Source organism: Mizuhopecten yessoensis, unplaced genomic scaffold, assembly GCF_002113885.1.
Source record: "Mizuhopecten yessoensis strain PY_sf001 unplaced genomic scaffold, ASM211388v2 scaffold11097, whole genome shotgun sequence".
In the NCBI taxonomy this organism is placed as follows: Eukaryota; Metazoa; Mollusca; class Bivalvia; order Pectinida; family Pectinidae; genus Mizuhopecten; species Mizuhopecten yessoensis.
Genome location: NW_018408878.1, coordinates 549,147 through 572,792, shown reverse-complemented (window position 1 = coordinate 572,792; position 23,646 = coordinate 549,147). Strand labels below are relative to the sequence as shown.

At 36.1% G+C, this 23,646-nt stretch overlaps 2 protein-coding genes across 2 annotated transcripts in view; one reads left to right on the top strand and one right to left on the bottom strand.

Annotated features, from left to right (window-relative positions):
* LOC110465680 (cell migration-inducing and hyaluronan-binding protein-like) overlaps window positions 1–23,646 on the top strand; it is a 49,567-nt gene that overhangs the window by 12,476 nt on the left and 13,445 nt on the right. Inside the window, exons 6-15 of the mRNA XM_021521648.1 lie at window positions 625–837; window positions 1,849–1,953; window positions 3,550–3,692; window positions 6,932–7,004; window positions 7,685–7,815; window positions 8,391–8,521; window positions 9,729–9,798; window positions 10,295–10,438; window positions 12,152–12,281; window positions 14,682–14,745. Of these exons, the coding sequence (XP_021377323.1) occupies window positions 625–837; window positions 1,849–1,953; window positions 3,550–3,692; window positions 6,932–7,004; window positions 7,685–7,815; window positions 8,391–8,521; window positions 9,729–9,798; window positions 10,295–10,438; window positions 12,152–12,281; window positions 14,682–14,745 (1,204 nt within the window). The remainder of the gene's footprint in view (window positions 1–624; window positions 838–1,848; window positions 1,954–3,549; window positions 3,693–6,931; window positions 7,005–7,684; window positions 7,816–8,390; window positions 8,522–9,728; window positions 9,799–10,294; window positions 10,439–12,151; window positions 12,282–14,681; window positions 14,746–23,646) is intronic.
* LOC110465681 lies at window positions 20,398–22,815 on the bottom strand. The gene has a single exon (XM_021521649.1). The coding sequence runs from the start codon at window positions 22,284–22,286 to the stop codon at window positions 20,682–20,684; it is 1,605 nt and encodes a 534-aa protein (XP_021377324.1). The 5' UTR covers window positions 22,287–22,815; the 3' UTR covers window positions 20,398–20,681.

The window sequence follows — 23,646 nt, the reverse complement described above, 5'->3', positions numbered from 1 at the left end:
AAGGGGGGGGGGGGGGGGGGGGGAATTTATATAATGAGCATTTAATTTTAACTAATAAACAGTTTTCCAACCGTGTGATGATACTCTTGTTGTTTGAGGGGCCATAGTGGCTGAATGATTAAGGTGTCTGACATTTTGCTCCCACTAGCCATCCGCCACTGTGTCGCGGGTTCGAGGCCTACGAGGGGCAGTCGCCAGGTACTGGCCATGGGTTGGTTGTTTTTTCTCTGGGAACTCCGGTTTTCCTCTGCCATCAAAACCTGGCACGTCCTCAAATGGCTATAGCTGTTAATAGGACGTAAACCACAAACAAACCAAACTTGTCGTTTGTCATGTGTAGCGGTCTCAATATCCTTTATAGCTCACCATGAGTGTTCTATTGTGCTGCAATAGGAGTGGGAAAATCCACAGGTAGACCCGAGTTTGAACCCGGGACCCTCAAAACTCTAGACGGATGCTCTACCAATTGAGCTATATACCTGGTCGCCGACGATCTACCAAGTCTTGTTCCGCTTCTGTGTTTTTATCCAATTGTGACCTAGAGTGTAGTCCCTCAGTTACAATGTATCTTAATGTAAGTGTGTGCATCTGTTCTGTTACATATGACACTTGGTCTGTTTGCAGGTGGTAACGAGAAAGACGAGACACTCAGAAAAGCAGCACCAGAGCAAGAAGACGCCTGGAGTGTCATCAATAAGAATGGCATCTGTTTCAAGGCTCAAAGCTATGTTGACCAAGGCGATATCAGAAAAAGTTTTGTGAATGTGATGTCGGCAAACGCCAGTCGTATAGAATTTGTCCTGGACCTTGTAGATGATGTGTCGCTATGGAGACAAGGTTTGTAGCTCCCTGTGAAATCTAATATACAGAGAGATTGGAATTTTTTCTATCATTTTTGTTTATAATTTTTAAAGAATAACAATGATTTCGCAAGGGTATGAAAGAATTGTTATTGTCATAATTAGCTAGTATTGTAGAAAAAATTGACTTTTTAAAGAGTTCACAATGACTTTGAATAGTCTAACGAATTGAATTGCCAGATAACCAGAAAAAACGGGGGATATGACCTCTACTGACTTTAATTCATGACAAGTAGAGTTGACTGATGTTGATCTGTGTCATTTCAATGTTTGTATCCTATGTTACAGGGATGTTGTATTTGTGACCTCTACTGACTTTGATTGGTGACCAGTAGAGTTGACTTGATGTTGATCTGTGTCATTTCAATGTTTGTATCCTATGTTATAGGGGATGTTGTACTGGTGACCTCTACTGACTTTGATTGTTAACAAGTAGAGTTGACTGATGTTGATCTGTGTCATTTCAATGTTTGTATCCTATGTTATAGGGGATGTTGTACTGGTGACCTGTACTGACTTTGATTGGTGACAAGTAGAGTTGACTGATGTTGATCTGTGCCATTTCAATGTTTGTATCCTATGTTACAAGGATGTTGTATTTGTGACCTCTACTGACTTTGATTGGTGACAAGAAGAGTTAACTTGATGTTGATCTGTGTCATTTCAATGTTTGTATCCTATGTTACAGGGATGTTGTATTTGTGACCTCTACTGACTTTGATTGGTGACCAGTAGAGTTGACTTGATGTTGATCTGTGTCATTTCAATGTTTGTATCCTATGTTATAGGGGATGTTGTACTGGTGACCTCTACTGACTTTGATTGTTAACAAGTAGAGTTGACTGATGTTGATCTGTGTCATTTCAATGTTTGTTTCCTATGTTACAGGGGATGTTGTACTGGTGACCTCTACTGACTTTGATTGTTAACAAGTAGAAGTGACTGATGTTGATCTGTGTCATTTCAATGTTTGTATCCTATGTTACAGGGGATGTTGTACTGGTGACCTCTACGGACTTTGATTGGAGACAAGCAGAGTTGGCCGATGTTATAGAATGTGAAGATTGCCTTGCCAACCAAATCAAAGTTAATAGTATGTGATTACAGTTTAGTTCAATTTCGTTTATTTTACGATACAGGATCTATATGATCCTCTCCATTGGACTCCAATGTTTTTTAAAATGATATATATATACATATACATAATTTCCTGATCAATCCAGTGTTTATCGAGTCTGTTCTTAAATGTATTTATTGATGGTGCTGATATCTCTGTTCAATAATTTTACTTTTCGTAGAGAAAAGAAGTTTTTCCTTAATTTCAATGTTTGAATGATGTAAGTAAAGATTTTTGGAATGTCCCCGGGTACCTGCATGCCTTTCGGAATACTCCTGCCAAAATTTAAGGAAATCTGATGCGTTTCGATCATAGACACCACTCATTATCTTGTATACTTCTATGACATTAATACCTCTTGCAAGTCTGTAACTCAAAGTGGGTAGATTTAGCCTTTTTAATTGTTCTGGATATGGCAGATCCCTTAATCCCGGTATTTGTTTCGTTGTCCTTATCAAGTGATAGTGAAGCCCCCTGCCCAACCATAAATTTCTCTACCCCAGACGGAATTTATGTGATTTACATATTCAGGACATCAAACTGATGTAAACTAAAACAGATTTTGTTTAAAAAAGTAAAATTAAAAAAAATTGCTGAAATCCTTCTTTTCACCATCATGGTGAAGTGAAGCCCCCCTGTCAACTCTAAATTTCTCTTACTCCAGACATAGTTTTTATGATTTATATATTCAGTTCATCATACTGATGTAAACTAAACAATATTTGGTTTAAAGAAAATCAATTTTTTTTTTTTTGCTAAAACCCTTCGTTTCACCATAATCAGGTGTGTCTGAATCAAATAAATGCGTTTTGGAGTTATTTTGATACATAACAGGGGAAAGAAAATTTGGGCAAAGCAGTTTCAGTCGCGTTTCATGGGCTTCCTCTTCCCACATTGAAAATGTGGAATGAGGGAGATCTCCCTCATTGAAGGTTTCAGAGGTTGATACCTATGAGTCGGTTTAATTGAGATTTAAATTTAACATAATGGTTTTAAATAACTGTATGGTATGAAATGACCTGGATGGTAAAACAAACCAATTAAAACAGATGATTTTAATGGTTGGAATTAGAGCCAAAATTTAATGGGAATTGTGGTAACCGTGGTAATGAAATGACCAGGATGGTAAAAACCAGTCAATTTGAACAAATGATTTTAATGGTGGAATTAAAGCCAAAATTTAATGGGAATTGTGGTAACCATGGTATTGAAATTATCAGGATGGTAAAAAATTAGTCAATTAGAACAAATTATTTTAATGGCGGAATTAAAGCCAAAATTTAATGGGAATTGTGGTAAGAGTGGTAATGACATTATCAGGATGTTAAAAAACTAGTCAATTAGAACAAATGATTTTAATGGCGGAATTAAAGCCAAAATTAAATGGGAATTGTGGTAACCACTATGGTAATGAAATTATCAGGATGGTAAACAAATAGTCAATTAGAACAAATTATTTTAATGGCGGAATTAAAGCCAAAATTTAATTGAAATTGTGGTAAATTATCAGGATGGTAAAAAACAGTTAGTTAGTGTGATGAAATGTTAGCAAAGTGATATTTGTTTTCACAGTGCTTCCCAAGTATACCCATTACGGAGAGGTATACATGAACACGGACATGAGGGCAGAGGTCGCTCTCATTTCACGAAACATCGTCTTTGAAGGATCTGACAAGGACGCTGGTGATGATGACGTGTTTGGAGGTCATCTCAAGGTCAGTGAAATCTTTAGAAAATGGAAAGGTGGTCAAAGTATATTTGACTTAATATTCGCTGTTCTGAAAGCGTTTAAAAATGGTTAATCGGGTTAGGGTTTTGAAAGTAAAATTTATTCCATATTATTGTTCCTATTTATGAAAAAAATGAATGCAAAACTTTTCGAAAATTAAAAAAATTAAAAAAATGCTAAGATTTAAATTCCATTTAAAGTTAGATTGATCTTTGAAGAATAATGTCAGAAAGTTTGAGAATTGAACCAAATTATTTTGAAATGATAAAAGGAAAAAAATGTTGTTTTTTTTTTTTTTTTAATCAGCAGTAACAAATAGGTATGGTCCATTGAGGGCCTGAATTGATTTTGTTCATATGCAATGTATTTTATTTTTTTTTAAGATAAATTTGGGCATATAGTCCTGTTAAAATCCTGAAACTGATCAGTTTGATTCTACATGTTAGCGTAAAACGAAATATTTAAGAAGTCAGTTTTGTTATTCCTTCAATTTCTAAATGATAAAATATATTCACCTGAATGTGATAGAATATATCCACCTGAATGTGATAAAATATATCCACCTGAATGTGATAAAATATATCCACCTGAATGTGATAGAATATATCCACCTGAATGTGATAGAAAAATCCACCTGAATGTAATAGAATATATCCACCTGAATGTGATATAATATATCCACCTGAATGTGACAGAATATATCCACCTGAATGTGATAAAATATATCCACCTGAATGTGATAGAATATATCCACCTGAATGTGATAGAATATATCCACCTGATTGTGATAGAATATATCCACTGAATGTGATAGAATATATCCACTGAATGTGATAAAATATATCCACCTGAATGTGATAAAATATAACCACCTGAATGTGACAGAATATATCCACCTGAATGTGATAAAGTATATCCACCTGAATGTGATAAAATATATCCACCTTAATGTCATAGAAAATATCCACCTGAATGGGTTAAAATATATCCACCTGAATGTGATAGAATATACCCACCTGAATGTGATAGAATGTATCCACCTAAATGTGATAGAATATATCCACCTGAGTGTGATAGAATATATCCACCTGAATATATACACCTGAATGTGATAGAATATATCCACCTAAATGTGATAGAATATATCCCCCTGATTGTGATAGAATATATCCACTGAATGTCATAGAATATATCCACTGAATGTGATAGAAGATATCCACTGAATGTGATAAAATATATCCACCAGAATGTGATAGAATATATCCACCTGATTGTGATAGAATATATCCACTGAGTGTGATAGAATATATCCACTGAATGTTATAGAATATATCCACTGAATGTGATAAAATATATCCACCTGAATGTGATAGACTATATCCACCTGAATGTGATAGAATATACCCACCTGAATGTGATAAAATATATCTACCTGAATGTGATAAAATATATCCACGTGAATGTGATAAAATATATCCACCTGAATGTGATAGAATATACCCACCTGAATGTGATAAAATATATCTACCTGAATGTGATAAAATATATCCACCTGAACGTGATAAAATATATCCCCCTGAATGTGACAGAATATATCCACCTGAATGTGATAGAATATACCCACCTGAATGTGATAAAATATATCCACCAGAATGTGATAGAATATATCCACCTGAGTGTGATAGAATATATCCACCTGAATGTGGTAGAATATATCCACCTGATTGTGATAGAATATATCCACTGAATGTTATAGAATATATCCACTGAATGTGATAGAATATATCCACTGAATGTTATAGAATATATCCACTGAATGTGATAGAAGATATCCACTGAATGTGATAAAATATATCCGCCTGAATGTGATAAAATATATCCACGTGAATGTGATAAAATATATCCACCTGAATGTGATAAAATATATCCACCTGAGTGTTATAGAATATATCCACCTGAATGTGATAGAATATACGCATTGGCTAAGCACTTTCCAGAAAAAAACATGTTTAGTTCTAAAAGAAACAGCTTTAAATAATTTCAAATTTAATTTGAAGTGATAATATTTTTGCAAATTATTTAGTGTGCAAAATACACCTGTTTCAGGTTGATGATTTAAACTTAATTATGATATTACTGAGATCAGTGATTTATTTTGCCTAATTTTACAGACGAATACTGTACAGGCTGCTCCCCTTAGCCAAAAAGTTCTTTATTTTCCCAAAAGGAAGAAAAAATTAGGGAGATCTTCCCAAAATTGAATCAAAATACATGTAATGCTACATGTAGGAAAAGACTGTTGTTAAATTTATCATGAAAAAACACTGAAGATTTCATTATTTTTCTACACATAAAATTTTGAAAATGAAAAAGAGGCAGAAACAAAAATGTCAGATCGTTTGTTAATCATGTAAAGTATACTGCTACTCTAATACAAAGTGACAAATATTACAGAACCAATATGATTGGTTTATAGTCAGACTGGGTTGAAGCACAGGGCTTCGTTACAAATGTCTGAAATACACATTTGCTACACTGATATGGGTCACAACACACATAAACATAACCTAACTTTGACAGGTTTATATTATTCAATTATAGCCTTTGGCTGAGGTTGATGCCTGGATTTAGCGACCCGAGAAAAGATACATTTTCTCGGGTCAATAAATCCAGGTATTAACCGAAGTTAAAGGCTACAATTGTTTTATTTTACAAAGCAATAATGTAAACAATCTGAAAAAAAAAACACAACAAAAAAGCTTCGGAAGTTGGTCGGTGCATTGTTTGGAGACACGTCATAATTCTACTTTTAGAAACAGCCAGTCCTTCAACAAAAATCATGCGCTCCAAGTCAATAACTGTTTTTATCGGTGGACACGTGATGCACTCCTGGCCAATCACTTGTCGGGAATAATATGAAAAAATAATAAAGCTATATATATGCTCAAAACATCACAAGTACCCTACATTATAAGCCGGAAGATCTGCCCTGTCTATGTGTGTTGTGACTTGTATCAGTATAACATATGTGTATTTCAGACATTTGTAACGAACTCCTGTTGTTGAAGGGTTGCTTTATTCATGAAACAACTGAATGTTTAAAATTTGAGAATATATTTTTTGAGAAGACTTTGAAGATATTTTTGATAATAAATTTATTGACACATTATAGGTGATGTTTTTTTTACTCATTGAATATTTAAGATACTGTGGTTTTTTTTCCAGTTTCTGCAGGACTTTGAGAATGTGCACATTGAAGGAGCAGAGTTCTTTGATATGGGTCAAAACAATTTCCTAGGTGAGTATAATGTGCTGATTTTGATGATCTGTTTTTTTTCTGCAGGTATGGTTCAATTCAACTTGAGATCATAAGCACTGTGGTAATTAAGATAAATTTCATATCTTATTCAATTAACTCATTCACCCCTGAAATTTCATAATGAACTATTCCAACCATTGAATTGGAGGGGTTCAAATGTGTCTTCAGGGATGAATGAGTTAAATTGTTAAAAATGCTTGATTAAGACATCACTGCGGCATTACATATATGTCCTTGCAAAGCTGTCAAACCTCCCTCATTAGGAGGGAAACACCTTCATTTTGAAAAAAAAATACCATTCTCCCTCGAAACTCACTCATTCAAGTACAAACTCACACAAGTTCTAAATTTACATTCTGTGGTCGAATGATCTGCTAGTTACTGCAGGTTGTGTGTAATGATCATAACAGGTGTGTCTTAATCAAATGAATGCCTTTTTGGAGTTATTTTGATACGTAAAAAAGGGAAAGATAAATTGAGCAAAGCAGTTTCAGTCGCGTTTTACGCACTTTCTCCCTCATTGGAAATGTGGAATGAGTGAGATCTCCCTCATGGGAAATGTAGAATGAGTGAGATCTCCCTCATTGGAAATGTGGAATGAGTGAGATCTCCCTCATTAGAGGTTTCCGAGGCTGACACCTTTCCCTTTGATATTGAAGGTCGTTATCCCATACACTTCCACCTGTGTGGTGATGTGGATCTGATGCCTAATCCACCTTACATCCGCTCCAACTCGATCCACAACACCTACGCTCGCTGTATCACAATCCACGGCACCAATGGGGTCAAGGTCAGTATATATGATGTCAATGTCGCTAAGAAAGAACACACAGGTCAAGGTCACTTTATATATAGTATAGCAATGGCTGACTTAATATCGCATGTGAACGATTTATCACCTTAAAGTGGAACTGAAATTGCCCAAGGCCGCTTAGTTTGTACAAAGATTCTGTCAAACATTTTAGTTTCCTTCATTTGAGTAATATTGCTCTGGTTTGTAACATTTTTCCAATCTGTTTTAAACCTTCAAATTGAAAGCAGAATTGAAGATATTGAGTTAAAAAATAGAATGTTTCTTCACTTCCATTTTGAAAGATACTTATTAATCGTAGAATTGTTAATTTGAAAGAAGGGGCACTTAATGGGTCATTGTATTGTTTATGATGTAAGGGACATAAAATCCTTATATTGTTTATGATATAAGGGGCCTTTGACCATTAAGAGTATATACAGATATTAGATTTTAACTCATTTACCCCTGCAAATTTTACAATGAACTATTCCAACCATTGAATTGGATGAGTTCAAATGTGTTTTCCAAGGGGTGAATGAGGTAAGTGCAAATTCTGTCTTTTAAACTTACAGATTGAGCGAAATGTTTGCTTTGACTCTCTCGGGCACGGCTATTTCCTCGAGGATGGCGATGAAAGAAGAAACGTGTTTGATGGCAATCTTGGACTTGGCCAGCGTTCATCGAGCCTAATTCCAACAGATTCGTACGTACAGTTATTAATGTAATAAAATAAGAAACAAGAACATAAATTATTTTCCTCGTTAAACTGCTGAATTTGGAATCATCAACTCATTCACCCCTGAAGACACAGTTGAACTTTGCCAATTCAAAGGTTGGAATAGTTCATTATGAAATTTCAGAGGTGAATGAGTCAATGTCTGACTGCTAACAAAAGAGACACAGTTCAAGGTTCAGAAAAAACAGCCATTTGTTAACTGTAGCGGAACTGGACTGGGTCGATCGTCCGTGACTAGGTAGCTCAATTGGCAGAGCTCCCGTCTAGAGTTCGGAAGGTCCCGGGTTCGAACCCCGGTCAGGGCGTGCATTTTTCCTATCCCGTTACATAACAACAGATTTTAGACTTAAAAACAACAAAGTCGGCAGTAATTTTTTCTGGTGTCTGTATTTGCATGACTATATTTTTAATCCTAGTTTAACCAATAATGTAATATCAGTCTGAATTATACGTTTTAAAGAGAATATTTTATTTCATTTTCTTCTTTTTTTTTGCATTAATTTCGAAATGTAAAGTTTTAAATTTTATTCTAAGCATAATATATGTACATTGTATATGTAGTTTAATACTCCATTTTTGTAATACCATAAACACAGCATTATTTTTTTTGTGGTAATTAAGTCCCCCAAACGAAGTGAGAGACTTATTGGTTTTACTCTTCTTCTTCTTCTGTCGTAAACATTTGCAACACACTTCTCGAAAACTATTGGACGGAATTTAATGAAACTTAAACAAGTGTTCATCATGATACGATGGTGTGCAAATGACCTTTCATTTTCCAATCGGTCAACAAAGATGGCCGCCACGGCATCTGATTGGTCGAAAATAAATATTGGTCGGTTTTGCTCCAATTTCATATGTAGGTGTAATTTGGCACTGCAAACATAGCTGCGAGGGTTTGGGGACCTCTGTAATGGTCCACCATTACAATTAGTACTTGCTTGAATATATCTTTATTTCTAAACAAATCCCAATTCTACAGATGGTCATTTAAAAAATTTGTACATGCAGTTTTATAGGCATGAATTTGAATATTTTTTAAAATACATGTGACGGAATAGTTTTATTTTTGCTTGAACTATCATTAAGGTGTTGCAGTGTGTTATATACTGTTATAAACAGTACTGAACCTAATGACTTTTATGACCTATTGATTTTTTGTTTCCTTTCTCAGAAATCCTGTCACCTTTTTCATCACCAATCCTGATACGTACCTCCGCAACAATGTGGCTGCAGGTGGTTTGGTAAGTAAATGGTCTTTTAGACCAGGTGAGCTTAATAAAAGCTAACTTACAAAATTAAAACAGGTGAAATGATCTGAAATCAAGATCCATAAATATGGGATATTTTTATCAATAGGTAAGCTCATTTTAGGGTTTGATACTGGAAAGATATTCAGAACTTTTTTTTATCAAATGTAAGCATAATTATTGCCTACACTGAAAAAATAATTTGAAATATTTTCCATTATTTTCGTTTGTAGAAATCAAGGTTCTGGTTCATGTTGCAAGAATGTGTTTGCTTATCTCCCCTGTTTTTCCCTTGTAGGGGGCAGTGTTAAGGCTTATGTTCCTAGTAGGCTAAATCTCCCCTGCATTTCTCTTGACGAGAGTAAGAGAAGCTCTACTGAGTTAGCGTAACTTTGTTCACAAATACATCTTAGGGTAATTGAATCTAAATGTAGCTCAGGTTCGGGTTCATTTTCTCAGAAAGTTTTAATTAGCTATTTCTCTCTTGTAGAGGGCTGGGTACTGGTTCGTGTTCACTAATACGCCGATAGTAACACCAGCTTCAGCAGATGTAGGACCCATCAGTCCACCAGGAGAGTCGAAGCACACCGCAATTTCCGAGTTCTATAATAATGTCGCTCACTCATACACTCAGGTAAGTGTGCAATTTAATTACAAAGAACTTAACACATTACTGCTTAATTACCAGGTAGACCTCTACTGGTTCCAGGGGTGTGTGTGTGTGTGTGTGTGTGTTGCACTCTGTCCTTCCTTCCGTCCGGGACAGATCCTTTATACTATTTCACCTGGAGTAACCAGATTTGGTGTACGAGGACATGTTGGGATGGCGGAGTGCAGAGTGCAAGAAGAAGGTCACTAAGACCTCACTGTGACCTATGCTTTGACCTTTGACCTTAACTTTTCAGAAAGTTTGTCCGCAGGGCATATCTTCTAGGTATTCTATTTCACCTGGAGTAACCAGATTTGAAGAAGGTCACTATGACCTCACTGTGACCTATGCTTTGACCTTTGACCTTAACTTTTAAAGAAGGTTTGTCGGGGGCATATCGACTATACTATTTCACCTGGATTAACCAGAGTTGGTGTACAAGGACATCTTGGGATAGTTGAGTGCAAGTAGTAGCTCACTGTGACCTATACATGCTTCCTGCTATAAGTATACTGTTTGTTAAATATAGAAATCATTATCGGTGGGGGACTATGGATTACCTTGCAATACTCTGCTTTTTTATACCTGCATGACACTATAACTGTCCTCAACACTCCAGGGGTTACACTCACTTTGGCTCTCTGTACCCCTGGACTATGTCATAGCAAAATTGAAGGCTCAGTGTGTACCACCTTGTGTACGAGACAAGGAGATTGGCATGATCCTTAAATATACATTAATAGAATCTCCCTGTTGCATAAAGGTAAAATTAACTGGCTTCGAAGTCAGGGGTCGCTCCTTTGTAATCTCCAAAGGCAAGGTATCAGCCTGCGATTGGTCAGGTATTTTTACCTGACACCAATCAAATAGCTAGACGCCCGCGTGCTTTCCATTTCGCTATGACATAAACCAGAGGTGTAGAGAGTGAAAGTGAACGTAACCCCTCGATATCGAGGATGGAAACTTTTAATACACCATTGGAAATGAACTTTGTAATATTACACCTCATTTAAAATTTGTTTACTTAATTGGATGTATCGTCCTTGCAACAACTACATGTAGGAAGACACCCAATAAAGACAGAGTAAAGAAATGAGAAAAATAGAAGTACAGATCCAATGGGTTGCAATGGGGTCAGCAGTTCAGTTTTAGATTGTTTTCAATATCCCATAAGAACACATAGAAGAAACCCCCGTATTTTTTGCGGGAGGCGTTAAGTAATTGATATTGGCTTCATACAGCATGCAGGTCGATACATTAGGCCTAATCTTACCTCATACCAGCATTAGTTAGAGAGAGAGAGAGATAGGGAAGGAGAGAAGGGGAAAGAAGAAAAATACTTACATTCACACACATGCACCAACAAAAATAAGATAAAAATTCTTTTCTGAAACATCAAGCACCAAATACAGGTTTTGTATATGACTTATTACTATAATAACATATATTTATTTTACAAATATTAACTCATTCACCCCTGAAATTTCAAAATGAACTATTCCAACCTTTGAATTGGAAGAGTTCAAAATGTGTTTTCAGGGGTGAATGAGTGAAAGAAAACTACTAAAAATAGTCATTCTTTCAGTTGGCTTTTGTTTGGGTGTTTCCTTTCTAATCAAATTTTAAATATACAATAATCATCAATGGATGCCACCAGAGTTTGCCATAATTTCTATTTTTATTTTTTTATTTTTGAAGACTGGATTACTTATTGATTCCATTCTAAAACCGGATGGGAAGACATCAGCAAACAACCTGTACGAACCTTTGAAAGACCCCCTCAACCCGGGGTCTGGTCCTAAGGAGGTTAAGCTATTAAGATACACAGGTACGGTATATATTGCAAAATCATAAATTTTCGTGGGACATTAAATTTTGTTTATTTCGTGGATTTAACAAAAATCCATGAAATTAAATCCTCACGAAAACATAAATTTGGTATGATATAGATAGGGGAAAATCAGAAATAAACGAAATATAATGTTCTTGAAACAGGCTAGTATATGAAAACCACGAAATGTTAACACTACGAAAATAAATGATTCTACAGTACATTAAAATAATACAGAAACAGTATCTTAGATGTTTGTAAACCATGTTTTTTTACCATCCACAAAACAAAGAGTTTTCGGGGGTATATAGGACTCGCAATTTGATGTCAGTCCCTCCATCTGTCCACGAACATTGTAAGCCAAACTCCTTCTAAACTGTTTGTTGTTGTTGTAATCACACAGTAAAAGTTCATTATATGTAGATTTGCATAAAGGAAGGAAGTAACCATCTGATTTTTTTTTCTTGAGTTACGGCCCTTGAAACATTATATACCAGGGGTAAATGTTGACTCCTAAATTTGTGTAAGTGCAACTCCCCCTTACCCCGTTCACCCCTATGCAACTTTAGTAGACTCTACCATGCATTGATATGGATGAGTCCATTGTGGTCTACAGTGGTGAAAGGGTTAACTGTTTGCAGGATATTTTTTGTAACTGAACAAAGTAAAACTACATCATATGTAAATGTACATGAAGGAAGGGCGGGCTCTGTGATGTGATTGTGACATTATACCCCCTGTGAACAAAGTTTGAATACTTAGATAAGTTGAAGCGAAGGGCATATCTTTGTGAGCATGCTCATATTTTCTTTAGGTGATACAAACCTCAGCAGTTCACAAGTAAAACCCACTCTGTATACCGTCTCCATAATATATGGTAAATACCACAGGAGTTTGATGTATATAGTACATATTGGCCTCAAGTCAAGTCAAGCAGAATTTATTTATAAGTTGGTACATAGTTTAACACGATAACACAAGCCTGTTAACCCTTTCACCCCTATGTAACTTTAGTAGACTCCATCATGCATTGATCTGGATGAGTCCATTATGGTCTACAGTGGTGAAAGAATTAAAGGCTTTTACAATAGATTATATGTTGATGTTAATAATTTCTCTCTTTATATATAAAGGATATTTAATGGTTTCATATTAATTACCATATATATTTTATGTATAAGTATCGGCGAATATCTAAAAAAAGTGCAAAACACCAAGGAAACAATATATTCATAAAAGTTAAAATCGGCCACATTCAGGGCAGTGCCCCACCCCCACCAATATAGGGGTGTATATAAGGAATCTCATTCCAAAATTTCTGTCTGTTCTCGGCTTTTAATTTAATGCACTCTTTTGACACATGCATGTACTATATAAAGGCCCCAGGGCCCCTTTTTAAAGATATACTCCATGTAAACACATATATGTTCCGATACATTTTACAGAACTAAAGTTGTTTTAAATTAAGGAAATTAAGAAGCAAAAGGGAAAAAAAACATTGATAAATTTCAAGGGATTAAACAAAGAATCTTAAATCAGAATGAAAATCTTTACCAAGGTTGATATCAAGGAAAATCGCAAATACACATAATCAAAATGAAAAGGTGTAACCTTGACAAGGGAAGTAACTGGAAGCCAGAAACTATAAACTCGTTTAAAATATTTAACTCATTCACCCCTGAAATTTCATAATGAACAATTCCAACCTTTGATTTGGAAGAGTTCAAATGTGTCTTCAGGGGTGAATGAGTTACATTGTAATCCTCTATGTACAAGGGAGCTAATTAAAAGTGAACAAAAAGCCTGAGGTGAAAATCTGATTATAATGACATATGGTTTGTATATTTAAAGGTATACCCATCATCTTTAGAAAAGAGTACTGTAAAAACATAATATTTCATTGGGGATTTAATTTCGTTTATTTCGTGGTTTAATAAAAACCACAAAATATAATCCCAACAAAATTTTACACTGACACAAAATATTAACTAGATGAAAATATTAACTAAACAATTTTATTTCAAATTCATGGTGTATATTAACGGTGTAATCATTGTTACAGACACAGAGGTAACCTCTCATAACAACAGTGTACGTGTCAATATTTGTAACACAGTTATTGTTACATAGGTAAATGTACATCTATGTGAGTCTACAAAGTATACATTATGTGTATATCTCGCTATGTATATATCTCGCACGATCTTACCTGCATTGTCGTACCGCCTGGCAATCTAAACTTCTTACTTTATTTACCAGACAAAAAATACAGGGTTTTAAACAATATTGATTCCACGAAATATAATCCCAACAGATTTGTCCCCATACGAAAACAACGACATTTTACAGTACTACAGCAACTGTTATCTCATCATAATGTATTGGTTTCTCCCACAGGGTATAAAAACAGGTTATGGAACGCGTACGTCAGCGGAGGTTATATCACGTTGGAGGAGTGCTCGTAAGTATCTAAACAGAAATATAGGAGGTGTGAGTGACATGTGTAAGGTAGCTAGGAAAGGGGCAAGATTGGGGGGTGGGTGATACAATGGAACGGGGAGATAATTCAAGAGTGGGGAAGGGAGGAGCTATAAGGGAAAGGGAGGTAACTGTGGTCAGAGATGAATATATTAGAAGGTGAGAAAAAGGGAAAAGTCATATACGAGATGGATTTTGGGCATTGATTAAAAGGAAATGAAAAATCAATGAGAAAATGAGGTGAAGGGCTAGCAGTGTCTCTTTACTTTTTTGTTAACTCACCTGGTCTGAAGGGCGTAGTGAGCTTATGCCGTGGTGCGTCGTCCGTCTGTCGTACAGCATCAATATTTTACTTTAAAACAACTTCTTCTTAATAACCAAAAGGCCTAGGGTGACGATATTTGGCCAGAGGCAAAATGGCTACCAAGTTTGTTCAAATTAATGACCATTACCAATGTTCAAGGTCGCAGGGGTCAAATATGTTAAAAACTTAAAACAACTTCTTCTGAATAACCAAAATGCCCAGGGTGATATTATTTGGCCATTAGTATGCTGGGATGAAGGGCTACCAAGTTTGTTCAAATGAATGACCTTCACTTATATTCAAGGTCAAATGGGTCAATTGTCTTAAAAAACCTTTATACAACCTCTTCTGAATAACCAAAAGGACCAGTAGTGTGATGTTTGGTCAGTAGCATGCTGGAATGATCAGGGGTCAAATATGTTTAAAACTTATTCTAAATAACCTAAATGCCCAGGGTGATGATATTTAGCCAGAAGTATGCTGAGATGAAGGGCTACTAAGATTGTTCAAATGAATGACCTTTACCCATATTCAACCTTCACTTATATTCAAGGTCACAGGGGTCAATTGTCTAAAACAAACCTTTAAACAACTTCTTCTGAATAACCAAAAGGCCTAGGAGGTTGATATTTGGCCAGTAGTATGCTAGGATGAAGGGCTACCAAGTTTGTTTGAATTATTTTCAAGGTCAGAAGGATCAAATATGTTCAAAATCTTAAAACAACTTCTTCTGAATAACCAAAAGTTGCAGGATGATGATATTTGGCCTGTAACATGATGGGATGAAGGGCTACAAAGTTTGTTCAAATGAATGACCTTGAAAAAACCTTTTCTGGAAAGAAGTACTAACTGACTTATATGAATTTGCTAGTACAATATATGATGAAGATAATATATACCAAAAACTATGTATAATGACAAAATAAAAAGTGATAATAAACCATTTCAAACAAAGGGCAAAAAAATCCGGTATTATGTTTGTACACAATCTATTAACTCATTCACCCCTGAAATTTCATAATGAACTAATCCAACGTTTGTATTGGAAGGGTTCAAATGTGTATTCAGGGGTCAGTGAGTTAACCCTTTCATCACTGTTGACCATAATGGACTCATCCAGATCAAAGCATGGAAGAGTTTACTAAAGTTACATAGGGGTGAAAGAGGGTTAAACATACAGGGTGAAATAATTAACTCTTACGAACACTTTTGTGAAAAATATGAGTTCCATCCCCAAATAGCTAGTATGTTCTATGGTTAACGCAATGCAATTACGGATCTATGTAATAAGTACCACAAAACAGGCAGCGTACCACCATATTACCACATTGTCCAAGATACATCTAATTATATGATAATTCGAGGTTCTTATATCCCGCTTTATCACATCCTAACTCGTAGGTCGTCTCAAAACGGTTCACAAATTAATATCCGTGGTTATAGGGCCTTTGCAACCAGCCAATATCTTTCTCAACTCCCATTGGGAGCATACAGCCGGTTCTGCCATTTCGGCGCTCACAGCTAGCATTCAACAATTCTAGCACTGCCCATGCAATCACATACTCATTTACAGCTGGTAGACTGGAACAAGTCTACAAGTTCATATATCTACTTTATAATAACAAACAAACAAACAAACAAACAAAGAGATCAGCCAATATATAGTTTATTTGTCAAAGAATTGAAAGTGAACAACAAATTAATATAAATCAAAATGGTCCAAAGAATTAGATTTACTCATTAACCCCTGAAGTCACATTTGAAATCTTCCAATTCAAAGGATGGAATAGTTCATTATAAAATTTCAGGGGTAAATGAGTTAATAGTAGATGACATATGGTGGAAAAAATTAATGTAATTTCTTTCAAATGTACGTTAGATTGCAAACTTAGATGGTTTCAATATAGATCACTCACAGAATTATTTGCATTAATAAATATCTTCATATGATAAAGATTTTGTAATAGATATATAGAGACTATATTACACATGTTTTGTGAATGAAGAATAGTGGACAACTATTAGAATGAAATTAAAATGTGCTTAGAAACAAAAACAAATAAAACAATACTTCTTCAAAATAGTGACAGAATCTTAGTTAGGCAAAATGTCAAAAAGACAAAAAATACAATACTGGTAATACTAATTGCTAAATTTCACTTATACAAACAAAAGATGGGAAACAAACTATCCAGTATTACTGGTTTCAAAAAAGACCTAGAATACTATATACAAACAGAAGAGGTTATGTAAAAAAAAATGGAATATGAAAAAATTATAACAAAAAATGGCATCAATGGCTGCGCAGTGTCATTTTAGCGTTGAAACTTAAAATTTCACAAAATAGAATGAAAGCGAGTACTGAGAGAAAGTTGGTGTTGTGTCCAAAAGAAAATGATATAAAACTTTCTGTATCTCACAAGTTTAAAATTGTGTTATATATTGTATTCTATTCAAAAACCAATATTCATTTATATACAAATCATGCAATAATAGAAGAAACATATCATTTGAACATATTCTGAAATACAATGTATGCATAAGTTTTGGCAAGACATAAAAGATTTATTTCAAGTCTCAAAATGTGATTTATATGGAAATTGAACAAAAGTAAGTAAGAACAAGCGCAAAAATACTTGTGTACGAATCTTGAAGAAAAGGAAGAAGCAAAATAATTGAATTTTATATTGTTATACAATGTGTGCACTTAATTAAATTGACAACGCATATCAGGTATAAGATGCAGGAAGATCACAAAACATTCAATACAAAAACATTGCCGTTACTTTAAAATAGAACGGGGCATATACTGTCAAAAAATTATTGTAAATGGCCCTTTCTGATCAGTCAATGATCACTTTTGCTTATACGGGAGATACACTGTCAAGCATACAGTACGGGAGATACACTGTCAAGCATAAAGTACGGGAGATAAACTGTCAAGCATACAGTAGGGAGATACACTGTCAGGCATACAATACGAGAGATACACTGTCAAGCATACAGTACGGAAGATACACTGTCAGGCATACGGTACGGGAGATACACTGTCAGGCATACAGTACGGGAGATACACTGTCAAGCATACAGTAGGGAGATACACTGTCAGGCATACAGTACGGGAGATACACTGTCAGGCATACAGTACGGGAGATACACTGTCAAGCATACAGTAGGGAGATACACTGTCAGGCATACAGTATGGGAGATACACTGTCAGGCATACAGTAGGGAGATACACTGTCAGGCATACAGTACGAGAGATACACTGTCAGGCATACGGTACGGGAGATACACTGTCAGGCATACAGTAGGGGAGATACACTGTCAGGCATACAGTACGGGAGATACACTGTCAGGCATACAGTACAGGAGATACACTGTCAAGCATACAGTATGGGAGATACACTGTCAGGCATACAGTACGGGAGATACACTGTCGGGCATACAGTACGAGAGATACACTGTCAGGCATACAGTACGGAAGATACACTGTCAAGCATACAGTATGGGAGATACACTGTCGGGCATACAGTACGGGAGATACACTGTCAGGCATACAGTACGAGAGATACACTGTCAGGCATACAATACGGGAGATACACTGTCAAGCCTACAGTACGGGAGATACACTGTCAGGCATACAGTACGGGAGATAAACTGTCAAGCATACAGTGTGGGAGATACACTGTCGGGCATACAGTACGGGAGATACACTGTCAGGCATACAGTACGGGAGATACACTATCAGGCATACAGTGCGTAAGATACACTGTCAGGCATACAGTACAGGAGATACACTGTCAAGCATACAGTATGGGAGATACACTGTCGGGCATACAGTACGGGAGATACACTATCAGGCATACAGTACGTAAGATACACTGTCAGGCATACAGTACGGGAGATACACTGTCAGGCATACGGTACGGGAGATACACTGTCAGGCATACAGCGGGGCACTCGCAGACCTGTCAGTATTATAGTTTTAAAAGGAAAGGTTCCATAGATTTCAACAGTATTTCAGTAAAACTACTAACACTGTTGTTAACCCTTTTCATCCCTGTGTAACTTAAGTAAACTCTACCATGCATTGATCTGGATGAGTCCATTATGGTCTACAGTGGTGAAAGGGTTAATATCAGACTGAGTACATCAGGGACAGTTACAGCATCACATATATATATATACACACACAATCTGTAGTCTAGACATTTCATTTATAATCCTGTGAACGTCACAAAATTTGTAGTCTAGATATTTTACTTATAATCCTGTGAATGTCTCACAATCTGTAGTCTAGACATTTTACTTATAATCCTGTGAATGTCACACAAACTGTAGTCTAGACAATTACTTATAATCCTGTGAATGTCACACAATCTGTAGTCTAGACATTTTACTTATTCTCCTGTGAATGTCTCACAATCTATAGTCTAGACATTTCATTTATAATCCTGTGAACGTCATACAATCTGTAGTCTAGATATTTTACTTATACTCCTGTGAATGTCTCACAATCTGTAGTCTAGACATTTTACTTATAATCCTGTGAATGTCACACAACCTGTTGTCTAGTCATTTCATTTATAATCCTGTGAATGTCACACAACCGATGGTTTAGACATTTTACTTATAACCCTGTGAATGTCACACAACCTGTAGTCTAGACATTTCATTTATAATCCTGTGAATGTCACACAACCTATGGTTTAGACATTTTACTTATAATCCTGTGAATGTCACACAATCTGTAGTCTAGACATTTTACTTATAATCCTGTGAATGTCACACAAACTGTAGTCTAGACAATTACTTATAATCCTGTGAATGTCACACAATCTCTAATCTAGATATTTTACTTATAATCCTGTGAATGTCACACAAACTGTAGTCTAGACCTTTTACTTATAATCCTGTGAATGTCACACAACCTGTAGTCTAGACATTTCATTTATAATCCTGTGAATGTCACACAATCTGCAGTCTAGACATTTTACTTATAATCCTGTGAATGTCAAACAAACTGTAGTCTAGACATTTCATTTATAATCCTGTGAATGTCACACAATCTATAGTTTAGACATTTTACTTATAATCCTGTGAATGTCACACAAACTGTAGTCTAGACAATTACTTATAATCCTGTGAATGTCACACAAACTGTAGTCTAGACAATTACTTATAATCCTGTGAATGTCACACAAACTGTAGTCTAGACAATTACTTATAATCCTGTGAATGTCACACAAACTGTAGTCTAGACATTTTACTTATAATCCAGGGAATGTCACACAATCTGTAGTCTAGACATTTTACTTGTAATCCTGTGAATGTCACACAATCTGTAGTCTAGACAATTTACTTATACTCATGTGAATGTTACACAATCTGTAGTCTAGACATTTTACTTATAATCCTGTGAATGTCACACAATCTGTAGTCTAGACAATTTACTCATACTCATGTGAATGTTACAGAATCTGTAGTCTAGACATTTTATTTATAATCCTGTGAATGTCACACATCTTTCGCTGATTGGTAATCATGATACGTTTCCTTTGTCTCTGATTTCCATGTTGTTGTCATGGTAACTAGTTATACTAGTTGTTTGGTTACAGGTGTCGCACACTGCTGTACTGTAGTAGTTTGACATTGCGACCACTAAACACTGCCCAAAGGACATCCTCCCTGTCTACACCTACATCCCATTTATGGATTGTGTCTGTGTGAATGACCCTGAGGAACTCACCACCTCCACTGATGAGTAGGACCCTGTAGTTGTTACAGTCCCCTATGATCAGGTTCCCCACACTGTCATACACCACACCACGGGGTTCAAATGGTTCACCTCCTGTTTGTGGTGTTAGTTTATATGTACTGGGGATGTCACCTCTATATACAAACAGCTCCTTAGTGAAATCAGTGTCCATCACAACAACATGTCCATTTCCATCACCACCATCACTTTCACTACTGAAATCAGCGACTGCCACATTGTGAGTGACAGGACACTCTGTGATCCAGAATGGTGAACACACTAATGGTTTCCCAGTCTCTTTAGCCAAAGTAGTACACACCATTTTACCATTTGTGGTAAATTTGGAGATTTGTCTGTCCATCCCTACAATGACATGGTTACTGGCTGTAACACATATACACCAGGGTTCCTCCTTGGTGCTGAATCTGTGTGTCAGTCGTCCTGATACCAGCTCCATGATGTTGTTTTGTTTATCACAGACCCACAGTGTGTGTGTGGTGTGTGACAGACTGATGTCATTGATCCTGACATTGTGTTCGACCTTCTGTATTACTTTACCCTTCCTGTCCAGGAGAGTTAATATGAACAGCTGGTCCGTGGTCCACACCTGACCATCAGTGGTGGGACATAAAGAACCAATGCCACATGGAGACTTCCACTCCTCCACTACCTTGGTCAGTGGCAGTAGTTTGTATGTTGTCACTGCTTTCTTCGCTTTTGTTTCTGACCGTTGTTGTTGTGTAGAGGGTTGTCTCAAATCATCAGACATTGAGACTGACTGATCCTGGTGAGTCAAAGTTTGACCTTGACCTGAGGTGATCACTTTTCCCAAGGCTTTTTTCAAAAGATCTTGAGGATTTTCATTTGGAGTGAAGTTGGCAGTACCCAGGACAGGTTTTACAGGGAGACTGTATGTAGGAGAACAGATCTCACAAAATGAATCATAAATCTGTAAGTGTGAACCCCGCTGGAGAGCTGCTTTGCATTCTTGAATTTGTTGTTTGAGTTGCTTCTCGTACATCTCCAGGTCCTGTTTGTATTTCTTTATCAGCTTGGTATTATCCTCTTCCATTTTGTGGTAAAGGGAGAGTGTCTGTGATGTTAGCCTGTCCAGTTCTTGTTTTATTTTATCCGTTTGCATTGTTAACTTTTGTGACAGCTTCTCAAAAGTACTGGTGTTGTCTTTAAGGAGCGTATCAGTAGAGTTGATGTATTTCCCAATTTGTACAAGGTCATCTTTTTCTGTTCTGTCAATGAAGTTTTTAATGTCTGGTTCTTTCTGAGGAGTGATTTCACTTAGCTCACAAACTGGATGGATTTTGTGAATAGAAGAAAGGCATTTTGCACAGACCAGTTCCCGACATTTTTCACAATAAAATTCTAGTTGTCTCCCCTTGTGGTGATTACATGTCGTTTGACCTTTGATACGGAGAGGCATTTGGCTTATAGGGGTTGCCATTTTGATAAAAAGCTTAATTATTTGTTGAAGTCTTGAAGATGTTTGTTGTTCTTGTATAAATGTATTGTTATCAGTAAACGTCACAAATTAGAGTTTGTTATGTAAAGATTGAAATGAAAACTTTGATTTTGCGGTCCCATCCAGTAGTATATAATTGTTAAACATTTAGTAATGTAAAAAAACACTAAAGAATAACTACCTCACGATCACTGATGTCATGGGTTACTGTGATGATGAATCCAAGTTTTCCATTCTATACCTCCGAATAATCACTTTCTCTTGTCCATATTTCTCAGCCCTAGAATTCACAATCACATGATGACCTGTTTTCGTTGCTGATAAATCTGTCACTTTCCTGCTGCCATTGTAAAACTTTGATCAAAACTTGAAGTGAAATGTTTGGCTAAATTTGACAATGCTGCTGTCTAGTTAGTGATATCAACAAATTTCTGCTCTGGATACGCCCATCACTGCGGCAATGCGTAGATCTATACCTGTTTAGACCTGCAGTTGTACATAGTAAATAACATCCCTGTGGAGCGACAGGTGACCGACAGACTCACACTGATAATAAAGACATAGATAGTGAAGTAGGTCAGTGTAGATTGTGTTTAACCCTTTGCCGCATACACGCCTGTACAAAACAGCACTGTACGTCAACAAAGGAAATAATAATAATAATAATAATATTTTGAGGTTCTTATATACCGCTTTATCACAACCTAGTTCGTAGGTCATCTCATAGCGGTTCAAAAAATGTTATCCGTGGTTTTAGGGACTTTGCAACCAGCCAATACCTCCATAGGGGCATACAGCCGGAGCTGCCATTTCGGCGCTAACAGCTAGCATTCAACAATTCTAGCACTGCATGCCCAACCACGTACTCATTTAAAGCTGAGTAGACTGGAACAAGCGGCGTAAAGTATCTTGCTCAAAGATACAACACAGTGCCGTGCCGTGACTCGAACCCGCAATCCTTCAGTCACGAGCCCTACGTCCTACCACTGGACTACCGTGCTTCCCAAATAAATGTACAATGTTTGTCGTGAACATTGTTACAGCATCCGACTCATAGGTTAAATGTCAAACAATTGCATCATGTAATACATGTACAAGAGATTATATATATAAATTTAAATTGATAAAGTGGAGAGTGAGCCTACAAAGTACACAAGTAGTTTTCCATATCAGACGTTGATTTCTCTACGTTTTGTCGTATACTTTCCGAGATTACATAATTCTTTTACATTATTAGTACTCAATAATTTCGTTAACTTAAACACATAACCATTTGAGTGCAAAATCTCAATGGCACTTAATTTTGAAATCATTTGTACCAGTAGGTACCTGGTATTAAGTG